The sequence below is a fragment of the Gorilla gorilla genome, chromosome 12 (genome assembly GCF_029281585.2).
Source record: "Gorilla gorilla gorilla isolate KB3781 chromosome 12, NHGRI_mGorGor1-v2.1_pri, whole genome shotgun sequence".
Classification (NCBI taxonomy): Eukaryota; Metazoa; Chordata; class Mammalia; order Primates; family Hominidae; genus Gorilla; species Gorilla gorilla.
In genome coordinates, this window is record NC_073236.2 from 44,562,664 (window position 1) to 44,589,491 (window position 26,828).

The following is a 26,828-nucleotide window of genomic DNA, read 5'->3' on the forward strand; positions in this document are numbered from 1 at the left end:
CTTGATTTCGCCACTTTCATTCTCCGGCATGTGGCCATTAATCCCTGGAAGAAAGAAACCCGCCCACCTGTGGTTTTAGGCCCAGGCTGTGTCGATATTCATGGCTGAAGGCCTGCTGCTGTTCCTTCTGTTGCCACTCAGTCTGCTAATTAGATTTCAGCTTTGCCATTTGTTTTCCTAGGGATGGATTGTTATTTTGCCACTTGCTCATTTGTATGTGTAACTTCTACGAATTAAAACAAGAAACTTCTAGACAAATGAAAACATGTTTTATTTACAAGAAAAAAGTCTGTACATTGTGTATACATAAAAATATACAAAACCAAAATAGAAAATATCAAAGTGTTAAAATGTGTACAAACACTTTTAAAATGTGACTCCTGGAAAACTTCAAGCTTTAATTAGTTTGAAGAGTACACATTTCATTTTAAAAATTATCATACAAAAGAATTCCCAAAGCTGTTAAAAAAGTTCACTGGTTTCCACTGGAAGAATTGTCTAAGTATTTCATCTAGAATAAAACAGGATTTGTTATAAATGTTAGATTTTAACACCACCAATGCAATTTCTTTGTTTCCAATCTACCTAGCAAGAAGACTATTTTCCATAGAACCAGTAAATGTTTCTTCTAATCTTTGAAAGCCATGAGCTATAGCTAAGCTTCCCTTCAAAGTTCAGTGTTAAATCAGGCTTCTGACTAGGATAAAATATTAAGGTAGTGTTCTACCTTCATAGTGCCTTTTAAATAATTCTGTCAGACCATTTTAATGTAGCCAAGATGTGCAGAGTATGAGTGTGTGGGAAGCGGTTGGCGGAGGACTGATTTTTTTTTTCTTTTAACAGAAGGACATATAACATTTGCTTCCTTCTCTCAAAATATTAGTGGTTACATAATTAAAATAAAATTTATTGTAAAGGTTTCAGTCAAAAATATTGATGAAAAAGCAATATAAAACCAACCATGTGTGTAGATATGTATATACACAATTATATAACTATATCTACTACATGTACACTTTTTATACTAAGAACTAGATCAATGTCTTTAATTCCTTAAATGTCATTAGCTCAAGTTTGAACAGAAACATATTACATTACTTTTTTTTTTTAACCAAAAGGCTTCATTCATTTAATAAAACAAGAACTTACATTTTATTTCCTTGAACGGACAGAGAAATACCTTTCATTTATCAAGTGTGTAAATAATGCCCATGTGACAGAAACATGCATAATAATCTCAAAAGAGAATATCCAGAGTATAAAAGACAAGTTGAAACTCAGGGACATTTTACCTAAGCAATTAATTTCCAGATGGAGTTGCCTTGATCAGTCATGTAACCACTGGGTAAGAGTTCTAAACTATCAGAAAGAGTTCTAAACTATCAGAATCAAAACAGACAATACAATAGAACATACTTGGAAGCTACCTGGCCAATAGGTTCACTTATGTCTTTCTGATAATTCCCCTGGTCCCACCTCACTCCCTTTCTCTGTCTCTTACCACAGCTAAGCAGAAATTCAACCAAGTAACTGACCACATGTACTGTGTGTTGATCTATAAGAGAAACTGGAGAGAGAACTTGAATCATGGCATTTGTGCGTATGAAATTCGATCACATACTGGCACTCATCTAAGACTGATCCCACTTAATGCACCCAAACGGGACCTACCTAATTAATTCAGGAGATGTGTTACTGCTCAGAAGAGTCAATCAGCAGCGTAAGTATGATCTGGCCAGCAGAATGAACTGGCTCATACACACGTAAGAGAGTGACCCAGCTACTTTGATTTCCTAATTTTGAAAACGCGAATGATTATTTTAGCATTTCTTTTTTGGCAGATGCTATGGCTACAATGACTGAGGACTACTGGAGAGTCCAGGATTGATTAAGTGTCTGGCTGAGAGACCAAGAGGACCAGGCACATGGGAAGTGCTGTTTCTCGAAGCTCTGCCTTCAGGCAGACAAGGAAAGACCTGGTCGTTCAAAGATGTATAAAAGCCCTCCCTTGCCCATTTTAATGCACAAGCCTGATGCTTACATGCAACTTTTAATTGACCATCCCTTGGTCCTGAGCACAAAGTTCTCTGTAAGAGCAGCTCTATAAGGACATAGTGGGAAAGGTCAGCTCCCTGGGACGAGCATCGGTATTCCATGAGAACACCAGGTCTGTTAAAGATTACCCACCTGCCTGGTGTGACTGGCTGGAGAAATAAGTTAGGGAGAATCTAGATGTGGTTGAATTGTCATTGCTGCTCAAAATTTGTTTCTTTGTGATAATAACAACAACAACAACAACAATGGGTGAAGTTATCTTGAAATACAAAAGAATGTTTGTTGGTCCTGAGAGTGAAAAAGGGAATCCTTAACAGCTTCAGCTTGCACCAAGAGGATTTTTTTTTTATCAGCTTCCCTTCATAAGAGAGGATGGAGGATTTTGGAAGAGACAGAACCTGGGAGAAATTCAGTGAGCTGCCACTTAACTGTTAACTACTCCACAGAAGAACTGTATGTTTATTGGAATTCAGTAAATGTGGCATGTAAGGATTTAGTCAATGTCTGGCAAAATGCTGCCACTTAGGACCCATTTGGCTAATACCAGAAGTAGTCATCAAGTTAACTATAACTGCCCAACATTTTCTTAGAAGCCAAAGAACTTAAACTTTTATAGAAGAATGCCCAGTCAGTACTATATTAATGTGTGTATTACATTTATTGACTGTTGAACAGACCCTGATTCCCAAGAGTCTTTAAGGCCATAATAAATGCAAAAATTGTAACTAAATTTCCTTTGTACTCTTCAGTCTTTCTTGAAACCTCCTGAAACTGAAAGTACTATTTTAAAAGTACAATGATTATGACAAAATTCTATTTAAAAATCTTTAAAGTGTGAGGTTCTGAGGCTTTTGAACTTGAATATTTACACTGACCCCAATAAATTCTCCTCTAACCAAGTTCTCATGTCAGCCAAGGGGGATTGTGCTGGATAGTAAGGATGTCTACAAGTAAATCCACTTGCACAACTATAAAAGGAGCTTCAATAGTCAGGGGCATTTAATGGCCTGGAAGATCTAGAAAGATCCAAGGAGGGTAGGGAGTAATATTCATCCACCAGAGCCACCTCACCCACATTCCAGAGTTGCTGAAATTATTACACACATGTAAACATAAGGACAAGACAAAGTTTTTTCAAGAAATTAGAAAGGAATGGCCGGACGCGGTGGTGGCTCATGCCTATAATCCCATCACTTTGGGAGGCCGAGGCAGGCAGATCACCAGGTCAGGAGATCGAGACCATCCTGGCTAACACGGTGAAACCCTGTCTCTACTAAAAATACAAAAAATTAGCTGGGCGTGGTGGCGGGTGCCTGTAGTCCCCAGCTACTCAGGAGGCTGAGGCAGGAGAATGGCGTGAACGCGGGAGGCAGAGCTGGCAGTGAACCGAGATCGCACCATTGCACTCTAGCCCGGGCGACAGAGCGAGAGACTGTCTCAAAAAAAAAAAAAAAAAAGAAAAGAAATTAGAAAGGAACATGGCTTAACTATGTCTATTTAGACATAAGTTAATATATAGGACAAAGTTCCCTATCCCTTCTCATTGACTTAATAACAAAACTCTCAAAATGGGCTTTTATTGGATATTATTGTGATTAAAACTTTCCAATTTCTCCTTCACTATTATAACAAGCTATAGGAGATGTCTTGTTTTCCAGCTCCATATCTGCTGAATAGACTAACCAAACAGAAGCCTTCAGTCTCTGTAAGCCATTCTTGCTCAAGAAAGTAGTCCTGAGAACAGTCTAGAAGAAACCAATCCTGAAACAAAGAAAACTTTTCCACTAAACTCTCCTGACATTCATACATTTTGCAAGGGAGAACGCATTTAATTAAGCTGCTATTGTCATTGCAACAAGTCTTAATTGTACCATGGAGATATGTTTTGGTTATACATTGAAATAATAGCATGTTTAATTAAGGTATTACAAAATGTTTCTGTTTCACTATATTCATAGCAAAAATTTTTCAATGTATCAGTGACAGTTGAGATTAAAGAAAAAATCAACCCTGAATATAGCTAACATATTGGGATGAAAATTTCCCTCTAGCTGCCTTTCCCTCTGAAGCATCTACATATTTTCCTTGTTAATAAGCAATGCTTTCACATAAATTATTTAATTATATGGCTTTGTCATGCTGCTGACATAAAACATATCTGCAAAAGCAAGGACTGGATTCCTAAATGTCTGTAGGAAGATTTAGTGAAGATTCAGTGCTCATCACTGTGGAGTTCCCACTGGCTGATAAAAACCTGCAAGAAACCTGTATAATAAAGACAGGCGTGCATCCCTAGAAGCACAGGGTGATGGCTCTGAAATCTTTCCTTCTAGTTTGGAAGGAGCAAGGTGTCTCCCGTCTTCCCCAGCACAGCTGTGCCAATTGTCAAGTGTGTCACTGACTATGCAAAAGCTGCAGGGTGGATCTGCAGGTGAGGAGGTACAAGGCAGAAAAGCCAGAACCGGGGAGTGTCCAGGGGCACCTGCATCCCTGTGATTCTATGTTACTTGCCAGTGATGTGCCTCCTGGTGGATGTGATACTAATGCTCCTGGTTGAAATATTGCAGGGAAACAAAGGGCCTCCTCTGTGGTGCTATATGGAATTTGGCTTTTTCTTGGACCTTTCAAGATGGATGTTTTCTGGTTTTAGAACTCTGTCTTGATGCACAGAAAGCAAAGCATTCAGTGGGCAATGGGAGACAGAGATGAAGAATGCAACGGTTGGAAACAAAAGCCTTTGCCAGGATGTGCTGGGAATTTTTGCTGTTAAACACATCTGAGTCATAATTTCAATGTCTGTCATAAAACCTAGGATATTTAATGATGAATGCATGTATAACTGACACACTCGATGCTGTAAATGATGTCCCTCAATTTGAATGTTTCTAAACATAAACCACTTCATATGGTCAGGAACATCACCAAAACCTGTCATTGAAACCAACCCTGACGAGGGGTACTCATGGCAGAAGAATAAGTTGTTAACATTTCTGGAGGTATCATACCCATGGTCATACACGTGTTTTCTTTCTAGCTATCCTTGGTTTTGCATCTTTCTTGAGCCTTATTTTTTTTAAAAAAAACCATTTCTATGTTCAAAGCAGTAATACATACTCAATGGCTTAGAAAGAGAAGGATTCTCATGACCACCACTAAATTACAGTTTAAAGACTCAAAACTACATTGTCTAAAATCTATCTTCAAGTATTCTTTTGTGACTTTGAGTACAACAGTAGTACCTTATTGCACACTGATTCCCAAGAAACCCTTTTTAAGAGTGTGGAATGACTGGACTTGGTGCAGGGCAGTGCACCGCCTGGAAGCCGGGCAGAACCACCTTGCCCTTGCGATGCAAATCCCCCTGCGTGCCCGTGTTCAGGCGCTGCACCAGGAGCTTCTCATAGAGTAGTGGGTGGTACGCCCCGAGGGTGCAGGCTGCGTCGTAGTACAGCTCGTGGTAGTGGCACAGCTCCGTCTGCCGCACGGATGGGATATATTCATACACGTGCACCTCTCTGCACATGGACATCATGATGAGGATTCCTGACATGAAAACCAAAAATTAGAACCTAATGAACAACTCCATGTGAGAGGGATGAGTTTTTTGGGGGAGGGGTGGTGGTGATGGGATATGACTGTGGCAAGAGACACTTGCTTTGCACTCACTTTTTTGTTGTTGTTGCATTTGCAATGTTATAACTTCCATTAAGTGGTGTGTATGCAGTTCATGGAGTATGGGGGCATATTAAAATGTAATACTATATATATATATATATATATATATATATATATATATATTCACTCATTCAATTTATCACTGTGGGCCTGGTAAGGAGAGATGAAAAGAAGTCAGTGAACTTAAGGGAACCACACTCTAGTGAAGGACAGATTTGCAACCCCAAAATCAGAGTTTCCTGTATCACATTCTATACACATGTCCCATCTGGTTTGCAATGATGGGACAGTTATGTTCCAAAGAAACAAATGCCATAAAAACTAAATTATAAAATAGTTGCTTGATTATAAACTGACTATAATACAGTTGTTTGAAAAGTTGTAACATAAAACTGTACAATGGATCAGCTCTTATACTATAGTTGTCCGAATGGAAAGAAATGGAGTTAAAGCGACAGAGTTTAAGATTCATATTAACAAAATTATTTTTCTCACTGAACTATCGGTGTTAAAGTTTTAATTTTTTAATGTTTCAAATAATCAGCTATAACAGCTAATCATCACTGAGTACATTTTATTCTTTTTTTTTTTTTTTTGAGACGGAGTCTCACTGTGTTGCTCAAGCTGGAGTGCAGTGGCGCGCTCTCACTGCAAGCTCCGCCTCCCGGATTCACGCCATTCTCCTGCCTCAGCCTACCAAGTAGACGGGACTACAGGCGCCCACCACACGCCCGGCTAATATTTTGTATTTTTAGTAGAGACAGGGTTTCACTGTGTTAGCTAGGATGGTCTCAATCTCCTGACTTCGTGACCCCCCCCACCTTGGCCTCTCAAAGTGCTGGGATTACAGGCATGAGCCACCGCGCCAGGCCTGAGTACATTTTATTCTTTATCTAGACTAATGGCTTTCTTTCTTTTCTCAACACCACCATGCCACTATTAACTTGAAAGTTAAAAAAAAGACATCTCTTTTCTGAAAGGGATGTCCCTTGTTATAAAAAACATAAAGCAGCACAGTTATTCTTGTTATAGCCAATATTTATCTGAAGATGACAGTAATATTCCCTAATTAACCAACCATGTGTGCAACACAAAAATCCCATACCAGAGGAGTCCTGTATAAGGGACACTGGGAGAGAAGAGAGAAGGGGCCTAATTTTGCTGAGGGGATCCAGAAAGGCTGCCCAAAAGTGGAGAAGTGTGAAGCTCAAGGGGCTGCCTGGTGGACAAGGGGTAGAAGGAAACAGGAGAAGGGATACTGCTCCAGAGTCAGCAAGGATAGCTTGTGTAGTAGATGTCAGAGTCATGATATGGTATCATAGTTGAGAGTAAAACACACTCCTAACAAAGACAAGGGGATTATGCACTTCAAATTCCATGCAGTCAAGTTGCTCTCAAGAGCGATGGTCAGAACCTCAAGTTACTGGGTCAATTCCTCTTGTTTTTCTCCCAGGTCCTTCTACCAGTTTCCTTCCTTCTTCCATGGCTGCCTGGCTGCTGCCCCTCCCTTAGATCAGCCTAAAGCACTGTGATTCAGGCATTCGGGTGGCACCAATTGAGAAAAAGGAAGCAGTACCCCCCAGATGCTCGAAGTGTCTGCACCCATGGAGAAACATGAGTGCAGTGGTCAAAAGTCTGCCTCCTGATTAGTAATGAATGCTGTCAAACATTTTTTCTCCCCTGTATAAAATCATATACAAGGAATTCACATGGCGAATGACATCTGCCCATGGAGAATTAAATTCTTTTATTTCCAGTCACTTGCCGACATGGTGAAATCCCATCTCTACTAAAAATACAAAAAACTAGCTGGGCATGGTGGCATGTGCCTGTAATCTTAGCTACTTGAGAGACTGAGGCAGGAGAATCACTTGAGCCTGGGAGGCGGAGGATTCAGTGAGCCAAGATTGTACCACTGGACTCCAGCCTGCACAACAGAGCGAGACTCTGTCTCAAAACAAAACAAAACAACCCACAAAAAAACCTAAACAAACAAGAAGTGCTCTGGTGTGAATGTTCTCTGGTGGCTGAAGTTTTCCCAGAGCCTGTGTCTGTGGAGCTGAGGATGGCTTCATGTTTTCTAATCAGGGGCTACAGACCAAGTTGCTGTGCACTGCCCAGCATTGGGGGCTCCCCATCTCCTGGGCATGACATATGCTCTGCCAGCTCTGCACAAGGAACCACGCTGAAGGGGGTGGACTTCATCACGGGCATCATTAATCAATATATTTATTAGAGCACTTTCCTTGCACATGGCAGGGGGGTGGCTTCAAGGGTGTCTTTTACACAAAGTCACTGTATAACCTAGCAGTGGAACTGTACCCAGAAACCACAGTTCTCTGCTACTTGGGCATTTCTATGAGCTAATAACACAATGGCGTCCGTAAGGACTGGAGTCAGTTGTGTTGGAGTTGTGACCTTTGCAACTCTGGTTCTTAAACTGGATGGTTTTCAAAAGCCAATCTTATACTTAGGGGAGTATGTTAGCCGTGCAGTTGGTCCTCCCCATAAAGCAGTAGTCCTCAAAGTTCAGCATGGAAAAGAATGACACAGGCAGCTTGATCAAATGCAGGTTCCTGGGACTTGTCTTCATTTCCAGAAATTCAGGTTCTATTGGTTTGTGCTGGGGTCCAGGAATCTGAACTTTTAACAAGCGTTCCCTTTAGGTGAAAGGCCAGTTAGAGAAAAGTTCCAACCTATCACAGACCAATGCTTTTGTAAAATACCATAATGAGGAACTACGAGAAAAATGATCAACTATTTGGATGCCATGGCTATGTGAAATTGCTATAAGGTGTCTAAATCCTTCCATTTTCTACACTAATCTAGTTGTAGACCAGTAACACACGTTCCTGGACCAGTGCTGGTCTACTCTCCATGCTTTAAGGACCAGGTTGTTTTAACACACATATGTTTTGGAAACTGCTGAGGAATCCCTAAGTTGTCTCATAGGTAGCAAGACATTCTGCACGTTGACAGCTGATCTAGATTTGAACTGCTACCAAATCCAAGTAACTCTGGGGAGCTTCCCTATACATCCTTGCTATCCTCTTGGACTCAAAGAGCTATCAGATGCTTGAATCTGATTGTTTTTCCGGAGAAAAATTTTACCCTTGCTGCTAGTTAACCATTATATCTTAAATCATGTTATCTGCTAAATATACAATATAGATTTTGTCATAGACTATGCAAATAGTTATGCTTTCAATATATGTAAATAGGTACACTTTTAGTATTTTCTTATATAAGTACTCTATATTTAAAAAGAACTTCTTCAGCTTCAGAAATAGAGGGATTTGTCAGTTAGCTCATGGCAGTCCGAATTGAAAGCCAATAGATCCTATGAGAGTGGGTGTTTGTCCTGAGTTTTCTGCTCAGTTCTTCCTGATCTTTGCCTATCAGATAGAGATTTAGCAACAATGATTTCTCCATCTTGTTTTGTAGTCTCATGAATTTGTGGCTTCCTGAAACTATGAACCATGGCTTGGAGCATCCTAAAATTAAAGTAACAGTAGAATCTACCCTGAGTGTTTAGGCGGCAGCCAGCTGCAGCCACTGATATGGAATTGGTATGGCGGCATCTTCAAAAAAAAAGGAAAAAAATAATTTAAAACTCACTGTGGAGTAGGGCGTGCAGTGGCTCACGCCTGTAATCCCAGTACTTTGGGAGGTCAAGACAGGTGGATCACTCAAACCCAGGAGTTTGAGACCAGCCTGGACAACATGGTGAAACCCCGTCTCTACAAAAATATACAAAATATCAGCCAGGCATGGTGGCTCGTGCCTGTGGTCGCAGCTACTCAAGAGGCTGAGGTGGCAGGATCACCTTAGCCCAGAGGTTGAGGCTGCAGTGAGCCATGATTGTGCCACTGCACTCCAGCCTGAGCGACAGAGTGGCATCCTGTCAAAATAAATAAATAAATAAATAAATAAATAATAAAACTAGTAATAATAAAACTGTGTAATGTGAAAGGTAGACAAGGAGATTTATGGTGCCAAAGACGTAGAATATTCTTTAACATTTTAACTTTTTTTTTCAGGCAGCATGATCAATTCATTTAGCATAAGCATACTTAGTCTTTTAATTTTCTTTAAGGCTGTTGTTATACATAAATTTGAGTTTAGATTCAGACTCCGTCATATAATAAATAGTGAAAATTATTAGTATTAAATTTGATTCCATCTACATATCAATTTTCCTAAGAGTTAATAATAGTACTTAGCAATATACAAACACCTGAAGAATAAATTTCTTCATACTTCGCAGAAGAGAACTAGGTAGATGTCAATGTTTGGACATACATAACAATAGCTCTTACATGGTTCAGAATGGGGTATGTGGGGAGTAGGTACTGCAGGCAGACAGGACGGGGACAGGATTAGGGAAGAATAGAGTCTTTAAGTGCTGTTTGAGGCCTCCTCAATTAAATTCAACATCTATCAAGCTGACCACGGTACTAATCATTGGCAATTTAGAGCACCTTTCTTTAAAAAGGTAACGAAATTAAATAAAACTAAAGATTTCACCTTTAAATTTAAAGACAGTAGAAGGCCCATGACCATTCTTAGGATGGCTTGAAGAAAGTATCCTAAACATCATACTGAGAAAAATGTTTATGAACTACCACCAGATCTCTTCTGCAATGCCCCAATGCTGAGCCTTGTCATTCACAAATGACTACCAACAGCACACAGCTCTCAAATGAACTCTGAGTCACCAACATTAAGGTCCTGTGTCAGTTCCCAACACACCCCTAGGTTCAATGATTCAACAGGAAGACCCAGAATCTAGCATAGGGTTTTACTCACGATGATGATTTATACAAAATGATACAAAGCAAAATCACCACAAGGAAGAAGTGTACAGGGTAAAAAGTCCAGGGGAACCAGGTGCGAGCTTCAAGAATCCACTCCCAGGGAGTGGCACAGGGACTGAATTCCCCCAGCAATGAGTTGTGACCACTGCTACGAACTGAATGTGTCTCCATCCCCACTCACAGGTTGAGATCCTTCCTAATCCTTAATGTGATGGTATTAGGAAGTGAGGCAGTGATTAGGTCACGTGAGTGGAGCCCTCATGAATGGGATTAGCGCCTTTGTAAGAAGAGATGTTGTGGAGATGATTTCTCTCTGCAACAACACCATGTGTGGAACCAGCAAGAAGGCTCTGTCTCTGAATCAGGAAGAGGAGCCAAACTGACCAGCGCCTGCTCTCTAACTTCTCACCTCCAGAACCATGAGAGAGAAATTTCTGTTGTTTAAGACACCCAGTCTATGGTATTTGTTATAGCAGCCAGAAATAATGGAGACAACACAAATGAAATTTTGCCAACCAGGGAAGCTTTTGAGAGACTCAGTACTCAGTGTTTCTATTTGAAACTGGTCATGTCAGCAGTCTCTGCCTGGCATGTACTAAAATTCCATACTCTCGGAAGGAAAGCAAGTATCCAGCATAAACCACATTTCTTGCATAAACAGTACACACATAGTGAACCACGCTTATCAGTTAGAGGGGTGGGAACCTTCCCAAAAAATCCAAGTTCCCAGACATCAGCCAAGGGCCAGTCTTATAAGCAGGCCTTCCTGAGGATAAGCAGTCAAGCTGGCGGTGTCGTCTTTTCTGCCCGGATACCATATATGAACAAATTCAAAGTATCACATTACTTTGTAATCATTTCCCCATGCCAGACTGATGTGAGGAATTCACATCTGGTTATGCTAAAAATGTTATTGATTCTTTTTTTATTTCCTCTCTTATGTCTGCTCAGGACTACATAAAATGCAAGAAGAATACAAATCATCTAATAACATGCAATTCAGTAAAGGACAGCTTTTAAAAAGCATTTAAGAAACTTTTATGTTAAGTAATTTTGTTTAAGAACTACAAAAAATTAACAACTTTAATCACTAATAAAAGTTTTACTGCTTTCAACATGAGGCTGGACTTTTTGATAGGCAGATCAAGATTTAGACACTTTTTAATGTATTTTTTCAAGCCAATCAAATGGGTATGGGGCCAGCTGTTTTGAATCTTTAAACAGTATGAATGTTAAGTTTCTTATATGGCCAGTTTTTTTTTTTTGAGACGGAGTCTCGCTCTGTCGTCCAGGCTGGAGTGCAGTGGCGTGATCTCGGCTCACTGCAAGCTCTGATATGGCCAATTTTTACAAATGAGTCTATATGAGGGATTCATTTGAAGAAAATAAGTATTAGTATTTTCTAGGCAATTATGACTCAAGAGGCATTCATTTGCTGAACTGTATGCTTTTAAACGTCATATAATGCAAGATAATTATCAAACCATTTAAAAAGCATTTCTACTGGTTTTCATAAAATGTCATGTTATATGATTCAGCATAATAAGCAGAATGGGCACTTATTTATTTGCTCCAAAACCTGAATAAAAGGCAAACTTTAACACATGTTCAGATTATCACAAATTCTAGATGACTGAGGTTTCCTTTATACATCTTTAATTGGCATAGATAGATATATTTGATGTGTTATCAGAGTCTAGTATAATCATTTAGCACTTAGCTTAATTGTGGTTATGCCAAAACTATCTTGTTTTCCACTTGGCAGAATATTTAAAATAACATCCCAAATCATTGAGAAAAACAAAATTTTCTCCTTGATGAAAATAGCCTTTCATTAAATAGCAAAATGAGCTCTGGATATAAAACAGAACATAATACAAGTAACAGGAAAACTACCAGTTTAAATCAATTCTAAAAAACACTTGAACATAATTCACACATGAAGTAAATTAGCAGTTTCTAAGAGTCACCAATAGAACACTGCAGAACACTTTTCCGAATGAGGGGTGAGGGTGAAAGGCTAAGTGTATTAAATATGCCAGACTAACAGAACTCTAGCAGCTGTTTTGTGGTTTCTCCTTAAATTCAATCATAAAATGGAAAATAATGACAGCTACACTTGAGATTCTTAAAGAGATAAAAGTGACTTTTTAAGTGGTAGTTCTAGAAAATATTTGTAACTAAAAGATGCTTTGGAAATTTGAACCTGATGTAATTTAAGAAGACTCTACCACCCTAAACAAAATAGTATAATGCAAGAATAATACTGGAAGGTCAATTTTTAGCTCATTTACACTGCATTATTTGTTGTTATCACACACTCAGGATTCATTATTTACGGGAAAATACAAAAAGTTGTTCCTAACCAACAAAACTGTGACACATTTGACACGATCCTAAATATAGATGTTAAGTAGCTTATTATTTTGTGTTAATGTTCTGAGTTTGGGTGACACATTAAAAAATGAGATTCCAAAAGCCAATATAAAATGGAAAAGAAAGAAGTTATGATGTGTTTTTAAGCCTATTATTCTTGTGCATCTATAAATTGGCCTGAAATTACAGTGTTTGCACCTGTAAACTTCAGAAATATTAGTTACAATATTACGAGTAGTGGTTGAGTTCAAAAAAAAAAAAAAGGCAAGGTGGGGGTGTTGCTGGCTTCTGCAATAAAAAGAATTGGCAATTGTACCTTAAAAAGGAGTTCCACGTCTGTGTGTATGTTGGGCGGAGGCCCTGGCTACAAGGCCTGTCTGCCTGTTAACACTCAGGCTGGGAGCCGGGGTGGGTGAGGCTGGTGCCTGCTGGTGTGCCTGGATGCCCTATTGCATGCAGGTGGCAAACCCATCCAGCTGTGCATGAAGACCCCAGGTGAGATCACTCACCTATAAAAATGTCATTACGTGGGCAAAATAGAAGCTACAGGACTCCAAGTAAATTATTCCTTATCCTCAGTCAGGTACAGTCAAAATGACTTCATTGCACTGAATAACACGATAAAATCTCTAGTATCTGACTAGGGATGAAAGAGAGAAATGCTCTTCATATGTGAACAAGTAGCTCCCAATGGGCTGAGTGTAAGGAAGCTAATGAGATGGAGAAGTTGTTCCAAAGAAACGAGTCCTTATGGATCATCTAAATTACCCTGATTCATGTTACATCTTTTTAGTTTTAAAAATACATGTGCAGTCCAATAATAGGTGTATGAATTCCTTTACTGCTTCTCTAGAGAAGGAGATAGTACATGTAACACAATCCAATATATCTACTAGTGCACTTTCTTCTGTGAACTCAGAGGACAAATATGGAGTCTAATTAGAACCTCAACTACATAATTCTTGGGAAAGCAATATATCAGCTCATCAATAATCACCAGAATGCCATACCCTTTGCACTGGCACTAATACTCCTGGGAATTTATCTTAAGGAAATAGTTTAAAGAAAAGTCTATATAGTCACTTACTGCACATAATTTGTATGAGTACATACATATAGTAATGACTTGTCAACATAATTGTTTGATAATATCAAGTACTCTGAAACAACCAGAATATCAACAACTAAACAAAGGCATATATTACGATACACCTGTTTGATGTAATTATATGATCTCTGTAATCGCAAGGAAAACAAAAGTCTATTTTCACCTTGATTATAGGTCTTAATGAAGGAACAGTCCTTTTCTGTTCGGGAAAGAGTCTTATTTGACCTAGCATACATTTTTAGACGACACGCATTACAATAACAGCAAATAGTACACATTAGTTATTGTGTTTAGGCACATGATAATTCAAAGCTAAAGGTACTATCAGTATCTTCATTTTACAGATGAAGGAACTGGGGTTTGGAGATGCTAAGTAACTTGTTCAAGGTTATATAGCTACTCAGTGGTAGGGCCAAGACTTGATTCTGGTCTCTGTAGAATCTAAGGTCTTAGCCACAGTGCACACATAAAGTGACAGGCCAGGAGGGTGGCCACCCTTCTACATATGAGACCAGTTAAATCAAAGGTGAGCATCTATAAGATGACATCAATCACAGCCTCCCATTCATTCATTTGTTTTTTCAATCAGAGAACACCATGCACTGTGCTGTGGTGCTTCACAGTGAGGGAGCCTTGTTCATTACAACAACGTTAAAATCTGGATGTGCTCAAGATTTGGAAGGGTATACACTAACATAAAGTCAGGATGGCAGTACCAGAAAGGGAGGTGGAGTTATTTGGTGTTTTTTAAAATTGTATAAACATTTAGTTATATTACTATTTTGCTTCTTTTTATAAGGACTGCAAAGTTCTAGGAGATTATCCCAAAAGTTGCAAAGAAAAACTAATAAAGTAAGGCAGAGTCATTCTCTTCCTTAAGGTTTGGTGAAAGCTTTGGACACATACTTATGTGAGGATAAATAGTAATTCTAAACCTCCTCAGCCTTACATATGTTAATAAAATGGGATTTGTCAAAAAGCTAGTCAGGCTTTTACTGAATTCCAAGAAATAATCTTGATACTAAAAGTCAAAACATATTTGCAAAGTTATGGTTTAAATGTTTTGAAAAATAATTATCAATAATTGATATGCAGCTTTGAGTCAGGTTTCCATGATTAATTGCAGTAAATAGTCAACTCTAATAATGATTCTTCAGAATATTTTGTGAGGTGGAGTTGCTCAGTAATAACAAAAACCTGATGTTAAAAATACAGAAAACAAGATTTAAAAATATTAATTTAGAAATTTGAGACGGCTAACTTCAGTACACATTAGTTTTAAAACCTTAATAAGGATATAGGGAGGCAGAGCAAGATGGCCGAATAGAAGCCTCCACCAATTAATTGTCCTGCCAGCAGGAACACCAAAGTCAACAACTATCCACACAAAAAAAGCATCTTTGTGAGAACCAAAAACCAGGCGAGTGATCACAGTACCTGGTTTTAATTTTCTATCACTGAAAGGAGCACTGAAGAGAGGCGGAAACTCAGTCTTACATTGCCAACACCGTGCCTCCTCCATCCCCCAGCAGGGAGGAGAATCTGTGCACTTGTGGGGAGGGAAAGTGCAGTGACTGGGAGACTTTGCAATGGAACTCGGTGCTGCCCTGTCACAGCAGAAAGCAACACCGGGCAAAACTCAGCCAGAACCTGTGGAAGGAGCATTTAGACCAGCCCTGATCAAAGGCAAATCATCCATCCCAGTGGTCACAACCTGAGTTCTGGCAAGCCTCGCCACCAGGGGCTGAAGTGCTCCTGTGTCCTAAATAAAAATCAATGGCAGTCTAGGCCACAGGGATTTCCATTCCTGGGCATGTCCTAGTGCTGTGCTGGGCTCAGAGCCAGTGGACTTGGAGGCATGTGACCTGGCGAGACACAAGCTAGGGCAGCCAAGGGAGTGCTTGCACCACTCTTCCCCCAACTCCAGGCAGCACAGGCTGCAGCTCTGGAAGAGACTCCTTCCTTCCTTGTCAGGAGACGAGAGAGAAGAGTAAAGAGAACTTTCTCTTGCAACTTGGATACCAGCTCAGCCACAGTAGGATAGGGCACCAGATAGAGTCCTGAGGCCCCCATTCCAGGCCCTAGCTCCTGGCTGACATTTCTAGACACATCTGAGCCAGAAGGGAACCTGCTTCATGGAGAGAAGGACTCAGTCCTGGCAGGATCCATCATCTGCTGACTAAAGAGCTGCTGGGTCTTGAATAATCAGCAGTGGTACTCAGGCAGTACTCACTGTGGGCCGTGGGTGAGACTCAGAGCCATGTTGGCCTCAGGTGACACTCAGCATTTTCCCAGTGGTGGTGGCTACAGGGAGGGACTCCCGCTTGAAAAAAGGAAAAGGAGGAGTAAAGGGCACTTTGTCTTGCAGCAAAGGTACCAGCTTGGGCAAAGTGGGTTAGAGCACCAAGCAGGCTCCTGGGGTGCCAGATTCCAGGCGTTGGCTCTCACACAGCACTTCTTGACCTGCCCTGGGCCAGAGGGGAGCCCCCTGCCTTGAAAGGAGAATCCCAGGTCTGGTAGCATTTACCATAAGCTGACTGAAGTGTCCTTGGGCCTTATATGTACATTGGTGGAAGCCAGGCAATACTCACTGTGAGCCTGGGCTGGTAGTGGCCATAGGAGACACCCCTCTGCTGTGAAAAGGGGAAAGAACAGTAGGGAGGACTCTGTCTTGTGCCTTGGGTGCCAGGTCAGCTGCACTAAATACAATACCAGGTAGAATCCTAAGTTTCCGACTCTAGGCCCTGGCTCCCAGATGGCATCTCAAGACCCACCTGGGGCCAGGGGGAACTCACTAGCCTGAAGGGAAGGACACAAGCTGGCTGGCTTCATCATTTGCTGATTGTAGAGCCCTAGGACATTGAGTGAACACAGGCAGTAGCCAGGCAGTGGTTACCATGGTCCTTAGGTGAGAGCCAGTGCTATGCTGGCTTCAAAACTTATCCAGTACAGTCCCAGTGATGGTGGTCACAGAGGTGCTTTTGTCCCCCCTTCCCTACTCTAGGCAGCTCAGCACAGAGGGAAAGACTCTGTTTGTTTGAGAGAAAGTGAGGGAAGAGAACAAGTCTCTGACTGGCAATCCAGAGAATTCATCTGGATCTTATCCAAGACCACCAAGGCAGTACCTCTACAAGTCTGCAAGGGCCACAGTGTTACTGGGCTTGGGGTGCCCCTTAATGCAGATACAGCTGAAGTGACCAAAAACTTAGATCATAATACCATACTCAACTCCTTTCAAAAACCTAGAAAGCCTTCTCAAAAAGGTTAGATACAAACAAGCCCAGACTGTGAAGACTACAATAATACCTAACACTTGAATGCCCAGACACCAGAAAACATCCACAAGCCTCAAAACCATCCAGGAAAATGACCTCATCAAACAAATTAAATAGGGCACCAGTGACCAATCCCACAGAGACAGAGATATGTGACCTTTGAACAGAAAATTCAAAATAGCTGTTCTGAAGAAACTCAGTGAAATTCAAGATAACAGAAAGAAGAAATTCAGAATCCTATCAGATAAATTTAACAAAGAGATTGAAATAATTAAATACAATCAGGCAGAAATTCCAGAGTTGAAAAATGCAATTGACATACCAAGGAATGCATCAGGGTCTCTTAATAGCAAAATTATTCAAGCAGAAGAAAGAATTCGTGAGCTTGAAGACAAGCTATTTGAAAATATATAGTCAGAAGGGACAAAAGTAAAAAGAATAAGAAAGAATAAAGTACACCTGCAGGATCTAGAAAATAGCCTCAAAAGGACAAATCTAAGAGCTATTTGTCTTAAAGAGGAGGTAGAGCAAGATATAGGGGTAGAAGGTTTATTCAACGGGATAATAACAGAAAACTTCCAAAAGCTAGAGAAATATACCAATATTCAAGTACAAGATTATAGAACACCAAGCAGATTTAACTTGAAAAAGAATACCTCAAGAAATTTAATAACCAAACTACCAAAGGTCAAGGATAAAGAAAGGATCCTAAAAGCAGCAAGAGAAAAAAAAACAAATATTAACAACATACAATGGAGCTCCAATATGTTTGGTAGCAGACTTCTCATGGAAACCTTAGAGGCCAGGAGAGAGTGGCATGACATATTTAAAGTGCAGAAGGAAAAACAAATACACTTTTATCCTAGAATAGTATATCCAGCAAAAATATCCTTCAGACATAAAGGAGAAATAAAGACTTTCCAAGACACACAAAAACTGAGGGATTTCAACAAAACTAGATATATCCAACAAGAAATGATAAAGGGAATTCTTCAATCTGAAAGAAAAGAATGTTAATGAGCAATAAGAAATCTGAAGGTACAAAAGGTACTCACTATATTAAGTACATAGAATATTATAATAATTATAGCCTGTAAACTATTCATATCTTGAGTAGAAAGACTGAAAAATGATCAAACATAATAACTATAACAACTTTTCAAGACACAGACATTAAAAAAAGATATAAAGAGAAACAACAAAAACTTAAAAAGTGGGAGGACGACACAAATGTAGAATTTTTATTGGTTTTCTCTTTATTTATGCAATTGGTTTAAAATAATGAATTGAAGATATTATTTGCCAACCTCATGGTAACCTCAAATTGAAAAACACACAACAGGTACACAAAAAGTAAAAAGCAAGAAATTAAAATACCACCAGAGAAAATCACTTTCACTAAAAGGAAGACAAGAAGGAAGGAAAGAAGAAAGAGGAGACTGCAAAAGAATCAGAAAACAACAAAATGGCAGGAGTAAGTCCTTACTTATCAATAGTAACACTGAATGTAAATGGACTAAACTCTCCAGTCAAAAGACACAGAGTGGCTGAATGGATAACAAAACAAGACCCAGTGATCTATTGCCTACAAGAAACACACTTCACCAATAAAGAGACACATAGACTGAAAATAAGGAGATAGAAAAGACATTCCATGCTAATGGAACCCACCTCCCAACTAAAAGCAGGGGTAGCTACACTTGTATCAGATAAAATAGACTTCCAGCCAAAAACCTATAAAAAAAAGACAAAGTAGGTCATTATATAATGATAAAGGGGTCAATTTAGCAAGAAGATATAGCAATTGTAAATATATTTGGGACCCAACACTGGAGAACTCAGATCCATAAAGCAAATATTACTAGAGCTAAAGAGAGAGCTAGACCCCAAAATAATAAAGGCTGGAGACTTTAACACCCCACTTTCAGCATTGGACAGGTCATACAGACAGAAAATCAACAAAGAAACATTAGACTTAATCTGTATTACAGACCAAATGGACCTATAATTATTTACAAAACATTTCATCCAATGGCTGCAGAATACACATTCTTTTCCTCAGCACCTGGATCATTCTCAAGGGTAGACCATATGTTAGGCCACAAAACAAGTCTTAAAAACTTTGAAAAAACTGAAATTGTATCAAGTGTCTTCTCTGACCACCATGGAATAAAACTAGAATTAACAAGAGGAATTTTGGAATTAAAAAGACGAATTTTGGAAACTATATAAACACATGAAAATAAAATGGTATGTTCCTGAATGACCAGTGGTCCAGTGAAAAAATTTAGAAAAAAATTTAAAAGTTCCTTGAAACAAATGATAATGAAAACACAACATACCAAAACCTATGAGATAAAGCAAAAGTAGTACCAAGAGGAAAGTTTATAGCTATAAGCATCTACATAAAAAAGTAGAACAACTTCAAGTAAACAACCAAATGATGTATCTTTAAAAAGCAGAAAAGCAAGAGCAAACTAAAACCAAAATTAGTAGAAGAAACAATAGAGATCAAGCAAAATAAATGAAATTGAAATGAAGAAAATGATACAAAGGTCAATGGAACATAAAGTTGGCTTTTTGAAAAGATAAACAAAATTGAAAAATATTTAGCCAGATAAAGATAAAAAGAAAGAAGACCCAGATAAATAAAGTTAGAGATGAAAAAGGAGACATAATACAACTGATGTCACAAAAATCCAAAGGGTCATTAGAGGCTACTATGAGCAACTATAATAGTATATATTAAATTGTATATATATTAATAGTATATAATAAATTGGAAAACCTAGAAAAAATTAATACATTCCTAGACACATACAATCTAGTAAGATTGAGTTATAAAGAAATCCAAAACCTGAACAGACCAGTAACAATTAATGAGATCAAAACTGTAATAAAGTTTCCCAGCAAAGAAAAGTCCAGGATTCAATGGCTTTACTGCTGAATTTTACCAAACATTTAAAGAAGAACTAATACCAATCTTACTCAAACCATTCTGAAAAATAAAGGAGGAGGGAATACTTTCAACCTCATTCTACAAGCCGTCCTGATACCAAAACCAGACAAAGACACATCAAAAAAGAAAACTACTGGCCAATATCTTTGATGAATATTGATTTAAAAAAATCCTCAATAAAATACTAGTAAATTGAATTCAATGACACATTAAAAAACCATTCATCACAACCAAGTGGGATTTATCCCTGGGATGCAACGATGGTTCAACATATGCAAATCAATCAATGTGATACATTAACAAAATGAAGGACTAAAAACATATAATCATTTCAACCGATGCTGAAAAAGCATTTGATAAAATTCAACATCATTTCATGATAAAAACCTTCAAAATGGTGGGAATAAAAGGAACATAATTCAATACAATAAAAGCCATATTATGACAGACCCATAGCTAGTATCATACTGAATGGAGAAAAATTGAAAACTTTTCCTCTAAGATCTGGAATATGGCAAGGATGCCCACTTTCATCACTGTTATTCAACATAGCACTGAAAGTCCTAGCTAGAGCAATCAGAGAAGAGAAAGAAGTAAAGGGCATCTAAATTCGAATGGAAGCAGTCAAATGATCCTTGTTTGCAGACAACATGATCTTATATTTGAAAAAACCTAAAGACTCCGCCAAAAAACTATTAGAACTGATAAACATTCAGTAAAGTTGCAGGATACAAAATCAACATACAAAAATCAGTAGCATTTCTATATGCCAACAATGAACAATCTGAAAAAGAAATCAAGGAGGTAATCCCATTTACAATAACTACAAATAAAATACATGGGAATTAACCAAAGAAGTGAAAGATCTCTATAATGAAAATTATAAAACATCCATGAAAGAAGTTGAAGAGGCCACAAAAATATGGAAATATATTCCATGTTCATGAATTGGAAGAATCAATACTGTTCAAATGTCCATACTACTCAAAGCAGTCCACAGATTAAATACAATCCCTATCACAATACCAATGACATTCTTCACAGAAACAGAAAAAAAAATCTTAAAATTTATATGTAATCACAAAAGACCCATTCAATAGAATGACCCAGAGTAGCCAAAACTATCCTGAGTGAAAAGAACAAAACTGGGGAAATCACATGACCTGACTTCAAATTATACTAGGTTGGTACAAAAGTTAATTGTGGTTTTTGCCATTTTTGCCATGCAGTTTCTCCATTAATAAGAATCTTATTAATATTGAAGTAAGCTTGTAATGAAAGCATAGTTTAATTTCATATTAAAATGTATTTATATTATGTCAATAATGTAATTGTTCGCATGTTCTAGAATTCATTTATTGTAAGGAAAACAGAATCATTGTTATCTTTGATAAATTTTCTATGTACGTAAATTGCAAACTTCTGAAATCAGGTGTTTTTCCAACAATAAAATGACTTTTGGTGAAGAGGTTCTTAGAGTTTGCTTTCTTCAGTGCTAGGTCAATGTGTTCTTCAAATTTTGAAACTTATTGTTCTTTCTCTTGAAGTGGAAAAGGAAGCCCTGTTATTTTCAGATAAAACAGGAAGAATTTATTTGGTTGCAAACTAAGTATTTCTGTCCAAATCTGATTTCACTAGGAAATCTGATTTTCTTCTCCATAGGAAAGAATGCACAGATCTTACAGCACCAAAGAAAAAGCTCAGCCGTGCCTATGGGGTACTAGTACTAGATCAATAACAATTCTGATGTCACAATATCTCCAGGCCTACTAACCAAGAAACATTCAGACTGGTGCACTGAACAGAAGTTGTTTCTATACTCCTTTTCCCTTTAACATTTATTGCTTTCCTTTTCCCAGCAGAAAACACACACACACACACACACACACACACACACACACACACACAGAGAGAGAGAGAGAGAGAGAGAGAGAGAGAGAGAGAAAGATTTCCTAATCCAATAAGGCAAGAACACATGATGTATGAGCCATCAAAGAGACTACTGGTACTGGGCTAGGGGTTGCTAATGAAAGTGCAAAAAGTATGTTATGCTTTTTGAGAGGAAGGTGTTGGCTGAATGTCTTATTCCATTTGGGCTGCTGTTCCAAAATGCAATAAACTGGGTGGCTTATAAATGACACGAATTTATTTCTCATAGTTTTAGGGGCCTGAAATTCCAAGAACAATATGCAGCAGATTCAATGTCTCGTGAGGACCCACTTACTGGTTCATTGATGGCCATCTTTCTGCTGTGTCTTCACACAGTGGAAGAGGCAAATGAGCTGTCTGGGGTCTCTTTTATAAGGGCACTAATCCTGTCCATGAGGGCAGCTCCACCTTCATGACCTAATCACCTCCCAATGGTCCCACCTCCTAATAACATCACCTTGAGGGTTAGAATTTCAACATACAAATTTTACAGGGAGAAACATTCAAGTCGACCACACCAAATTGCATCTGCCCAAATGTTAGTGAGAGAATGCCTTCCTGCAATCAATGACAGTTGGAACTTTGCTTGCTTTTTGCAAACTTATACCCCACTAATCAGTATATTCAAGAATCTGGGTCCCCACTTGATAGGAACAAACACAAATGCACTTTTAAGAAAAGGATTTACAGTTCACATTGTAATGTATGTCATTTCACAAGAAGTTTTAAGGACAAAAACTGAGTTCATTAGTAAAGCAAGTAAATTTTATAGTTATGTCTTCCAAAGAAACAAAAAGAATAATTGTATTTGTAGTTAAAACATCCAATAATGCTGGAATAGGCCAGGCAAGGTGACTCATGCCTGTAATCCCAGCACTTTGGGAGGCCAACGTAGGCGGATCACGAGGTCAGGAGATCGAGACCATCCTGGCTAACATGGTGAAACCCCGTCTCTACTAAGAATACAAAAAATTAGCTGGGCACGGTGGCACGCGCCTGTAGTCCCAGCCACTCGGGGGACTGAGGCAGGAGAATTGCTTGAACCCAGGAGGCAGAGGTTGCAGTGAGCCGAGAAGGCTCCACTGCACTCCAGCCTGGATGACAGAGTGAGAGTCCATCTCAAAACAAACAAACAAACAAACAGAAACATCCAATACTGCTGGAATATAGGATTTAATGTTACGGAATTTCAAAAGATGAAAATATATAAAAATGTTATATTTTTAGTAATACATTACATTGTTTTAACTAAATACAAATAAAAATAATTATCCCACTTGGGATTAAAGATTGCAATAAGTACATGATTAGTAGTTATTCAAGATTCCTGTGTCCTCTACTGAGCCAAATGCATATCACCTTGCTGGTACCTCCATCAGTATGGAGCCTGTGGACTAGACTTCTAAAGTTCTTAAGATTCCAAAAAGCTGAAAGAATGGTTCTCAAAGCGTGGCCCCAGGACCAACAGTGTCAGTATCACTTGAGAACTTGTTCCAAATGCAAATTCTCACAACCTCCGGCAACTCAAAAACACTAGGGGTTGGCCCGGTAATCTGGTTTACAAAACTGTGACAGCCACCCTCTAAACTGACTCCATAATGATTCGTGCCTGCTATTCATGCCTTTGTATAGTTTCCTCCCATAACAATGGTGCTGACTTGTGTATAACAAAGATAATGTAGCAGATGTGTTAGCTTATGACATCATAAAAACATTGGGCCTTCCTCCTTGCTCTTTCTCAGATCCCCCGTTCTCTGGAAGCCAGCTGCCATGTTGTGAGGATGCCCAAGCAGTGCTATGGAGAGAGGTTCATGCAGTAAGGCCTCTTGTGCTCAGCTATGCAAGTGAGTCATCTTGGAAACACATTATCCAGCCTGAATCCAGACAGTTTCATTGTAACCTTATGAGACACTGTGAGCCAGAATCATCCAACCAATCTTCTCCCAGATTACTGACCCATGGAAATTGTGTGAGAGAATAAATGCTTATTAATCTTTTTAGTATCTAACTTTTGCTTTGCAGCAATGGTTTACTAGCATACACACCTTTTGTGTGATTCTGACACATGCTAAATTTTGAAAAACATTGAGCTAAAACATTCATTCATTCACCAAGTAATTATTATTTGTATCTGCTATGTACCAGGCTAACAGCAGAAATACAATGATGAGCAAAACAGACACTGACCATTCCTTGATGCATCCTTTTCTTTTCCTTCGTTGGACTTATCATACTTTATAATGATTTTATTTATGTCTGTCCTGCAAATTTTGGGTGGGCAGGACCCTTGTCTGGTTTCTTCACCACCAGGTTTCTGGGGTCCAGTCCTGTGTCTGGCACACAGGAAGTGTGCAATTAATATCCACTTGACAGTGACCCTTACCTTCCTTGTTCACCACCTTTCGCCTATATGAAGGATTCAGGCCCCAGTAACAAGGCCTTGAATTGCACTAATAGCACTACATTTAAGGGGCTCAGTAACTTCTCCCTGGGAATCTAACTGCCGCTGGATAATCTCCATACAAGGAAATGTCTTTCGTGTTCAAAAAGAGTCAACTTTTAGAGTCTCTCTATTTCAAACATGCAGATTCCTAAGCGTGTATAAAGAAAATGTATGCAGTGGATGTGTTAGCCTGTTAAATGTATGCAGTGGATGTGTTAGTCTGTTCTTGCACTGCTATAATAAAATACCTGAGACTGCGTAAATTATAAAGGAAAGAGATTTAATTGGCTCATAGTTCTGCAAGCTGTACAGGAAGCACAGTGCTGGCATCTGCTTCTGAGGAGGCCTCAGGAAGCTTTTACTCATGGTGGAAGGCAAAGTCAGAGTTGGCACTTCACATGTTGAAAGCAGGGGCAAGAGACAGAGTGGGCGGGAGGTGGTGCCACATGCTCTCAAATAACCAAATCTGTAGTCCCAGCTACTTGGGAGGCTGAGGCAGGAGAATTGCTTGAACCTGGGAGGCAGAGGTTGCAGTGAGCTGAGATCGTGCCACTGCACTCCAGCCTGGGTGACACAGCGAGACTCCGTCTCAAAAAAAAAAAAAAAAATCAGAAAACAACCAAATCTCACAAGAACTCACTATCATGAAGATAGCCCCAAGCCATGAAGGATCTGTCCCCATGATCCAAACACCTCCCACCAGGCCCAAGTGAATTGGGAATTACAATTCAACATGAGATCTAGGTGGGGACAAATATCCAAACTATGTCAGAGGGTTTAGAAATATAAGTAATTGGATGGGAGACTATAAGGATGAACATATCAGTAAAGGTTTCAGCCAGAAATATTGGAAAACAAAAGCACTATGAAGCCAACCATGTGTGCAGCTATGTGTATATATATGTATCTAATGAGCATATCAGTATAGGAAGTGGGGCACACTGCTTCACCTCCAGTGCAGCTCTTTGTGGATCAGAACAACCGGAGGCCAGGGACACTGCCAGGGTAATCTTTTGCGATGGTGACCGTCCTGCTGACCGGTGTACCCAGGGCTGAAGATGGGACTGTGCAAACTGAAATGATCTAATCCCTTCTAACAGCTCTTCGATGAGTTCTTTCATTCAGGAGCTGACGTTAGAGGTTAGAGCACTTGGAAACAATGAGGTGCTGAGACAACAAGTCAATACCTTCTCAACATGACCTCAGAGCATGAAGGGGCCATTTAGAGAACACTTTTTGATAGCAGAAAAAAAAACAGTCATTGATTTTTAAAATTCTTACAGCAGACAGATTGAGATGTGGGTGACATCATTTTACTGCTATTTAAGGATGTTGGATAAATTATAAAACAGATTCTGGCTCTCAGCCTATTTATGATCAAGATCAAAGAAGAGGGGCAAAGACTACTGCAGTCTTGTGAGTCATCAGAAGGTGCTGGAGTTTTTCTGAGCAGAACTCATCCAAGCTGTCTCCACTGCCCATCCTTGGTGAGGGTTCTCACATGCCTCATCATGACAAGGCACAAGGGCCACAAATAAATTTAACAACGCCAGACCACATCTTCTGTTGCCTCTTCTATCCTCGCCCACCCCCAACCCTTACCCACAGAGCACAGCCTGCCCAGTGGGAACTGAGGGATTTCTTATCAACTTGCTGTTTTTCTTTCTTTTGTGACTAGCAAAAGATAACAGTGCTGTCTACATAACGTTCTGGGACAATGGAATTGTTCTCTCTCTGCACTGTCCAATATGGCAGCCATCAGGAGCACATGGTGACTCAGAATTTGAGATTGGGCTAGTGAGATTGAGAAACAAAAGGTTTCCTCTTATTCAGTTTGACATAATTGAAACATAAGTAGCCATATTGGTCAGTACAGTGTTAGAAAATAATAATGATTATTAGTATTTCCATTTCTCATCTGTGGCTATTCAGGGTCAGAGGATTAACTAACTTGCCCAAGGTCAGAAAGCTAGGAAGCAGCAGAGGGGAATTCAAACTCAACCCACCCTGCACAACCTCAACTTCTTGCATCAAACTGCAGCCCCTTCTTCATGTCAAAGAAGGCTTAAAAATAATCTTCAGCTTCTGAAACTTTAAATTCTCAGTAAATAGCTTTAAAAGGAAGCTGGCTATATGTGGCATGATTTCTTTTAACAAAAACAACATAGGAAAGTACTTTTTTTCAGTTATG

At 39.2% G+C, this 26,828-nt stretch overlaps 1 protein-coding gene across 10 annotated transcripts in view; it reads right to left on the bottom strand.

Moving 5' to 3' along the window:
* Nucleotides 1–242: 242 nt before the first annotated feature.
* The window catches only part of ST6GAL2 (ST6 beta-galactoside alpha-2,6-sialyltransferase 2), an 85,681-nt gene continuing 59,095 nt past the window's right edge, over nucleotides 243–26,828 (bottom strand). For 6 of the 10 annotated variants that reach the window (XM_055378935.2, XM_031008301.3, XM_019021574.4 and 3 more), the window contains exon 6: nucleotides 243–5,598. In XM_055378935.2, coding sequence (XP_055234910.1) covers nucleotides 5,327–5,598 — 272 coding nt within the window. In that variant the 3' untranslated portion in view covers nucleotides 243–5,326. The remainder of the gene's footprint in view (nucleotides 5,599–26,828) is intronic. The other 4 variants (XM_055378944.2, XM_055378940.2, XM_055378939.2 and 1 more) reach the window with 2 other exon arrangements.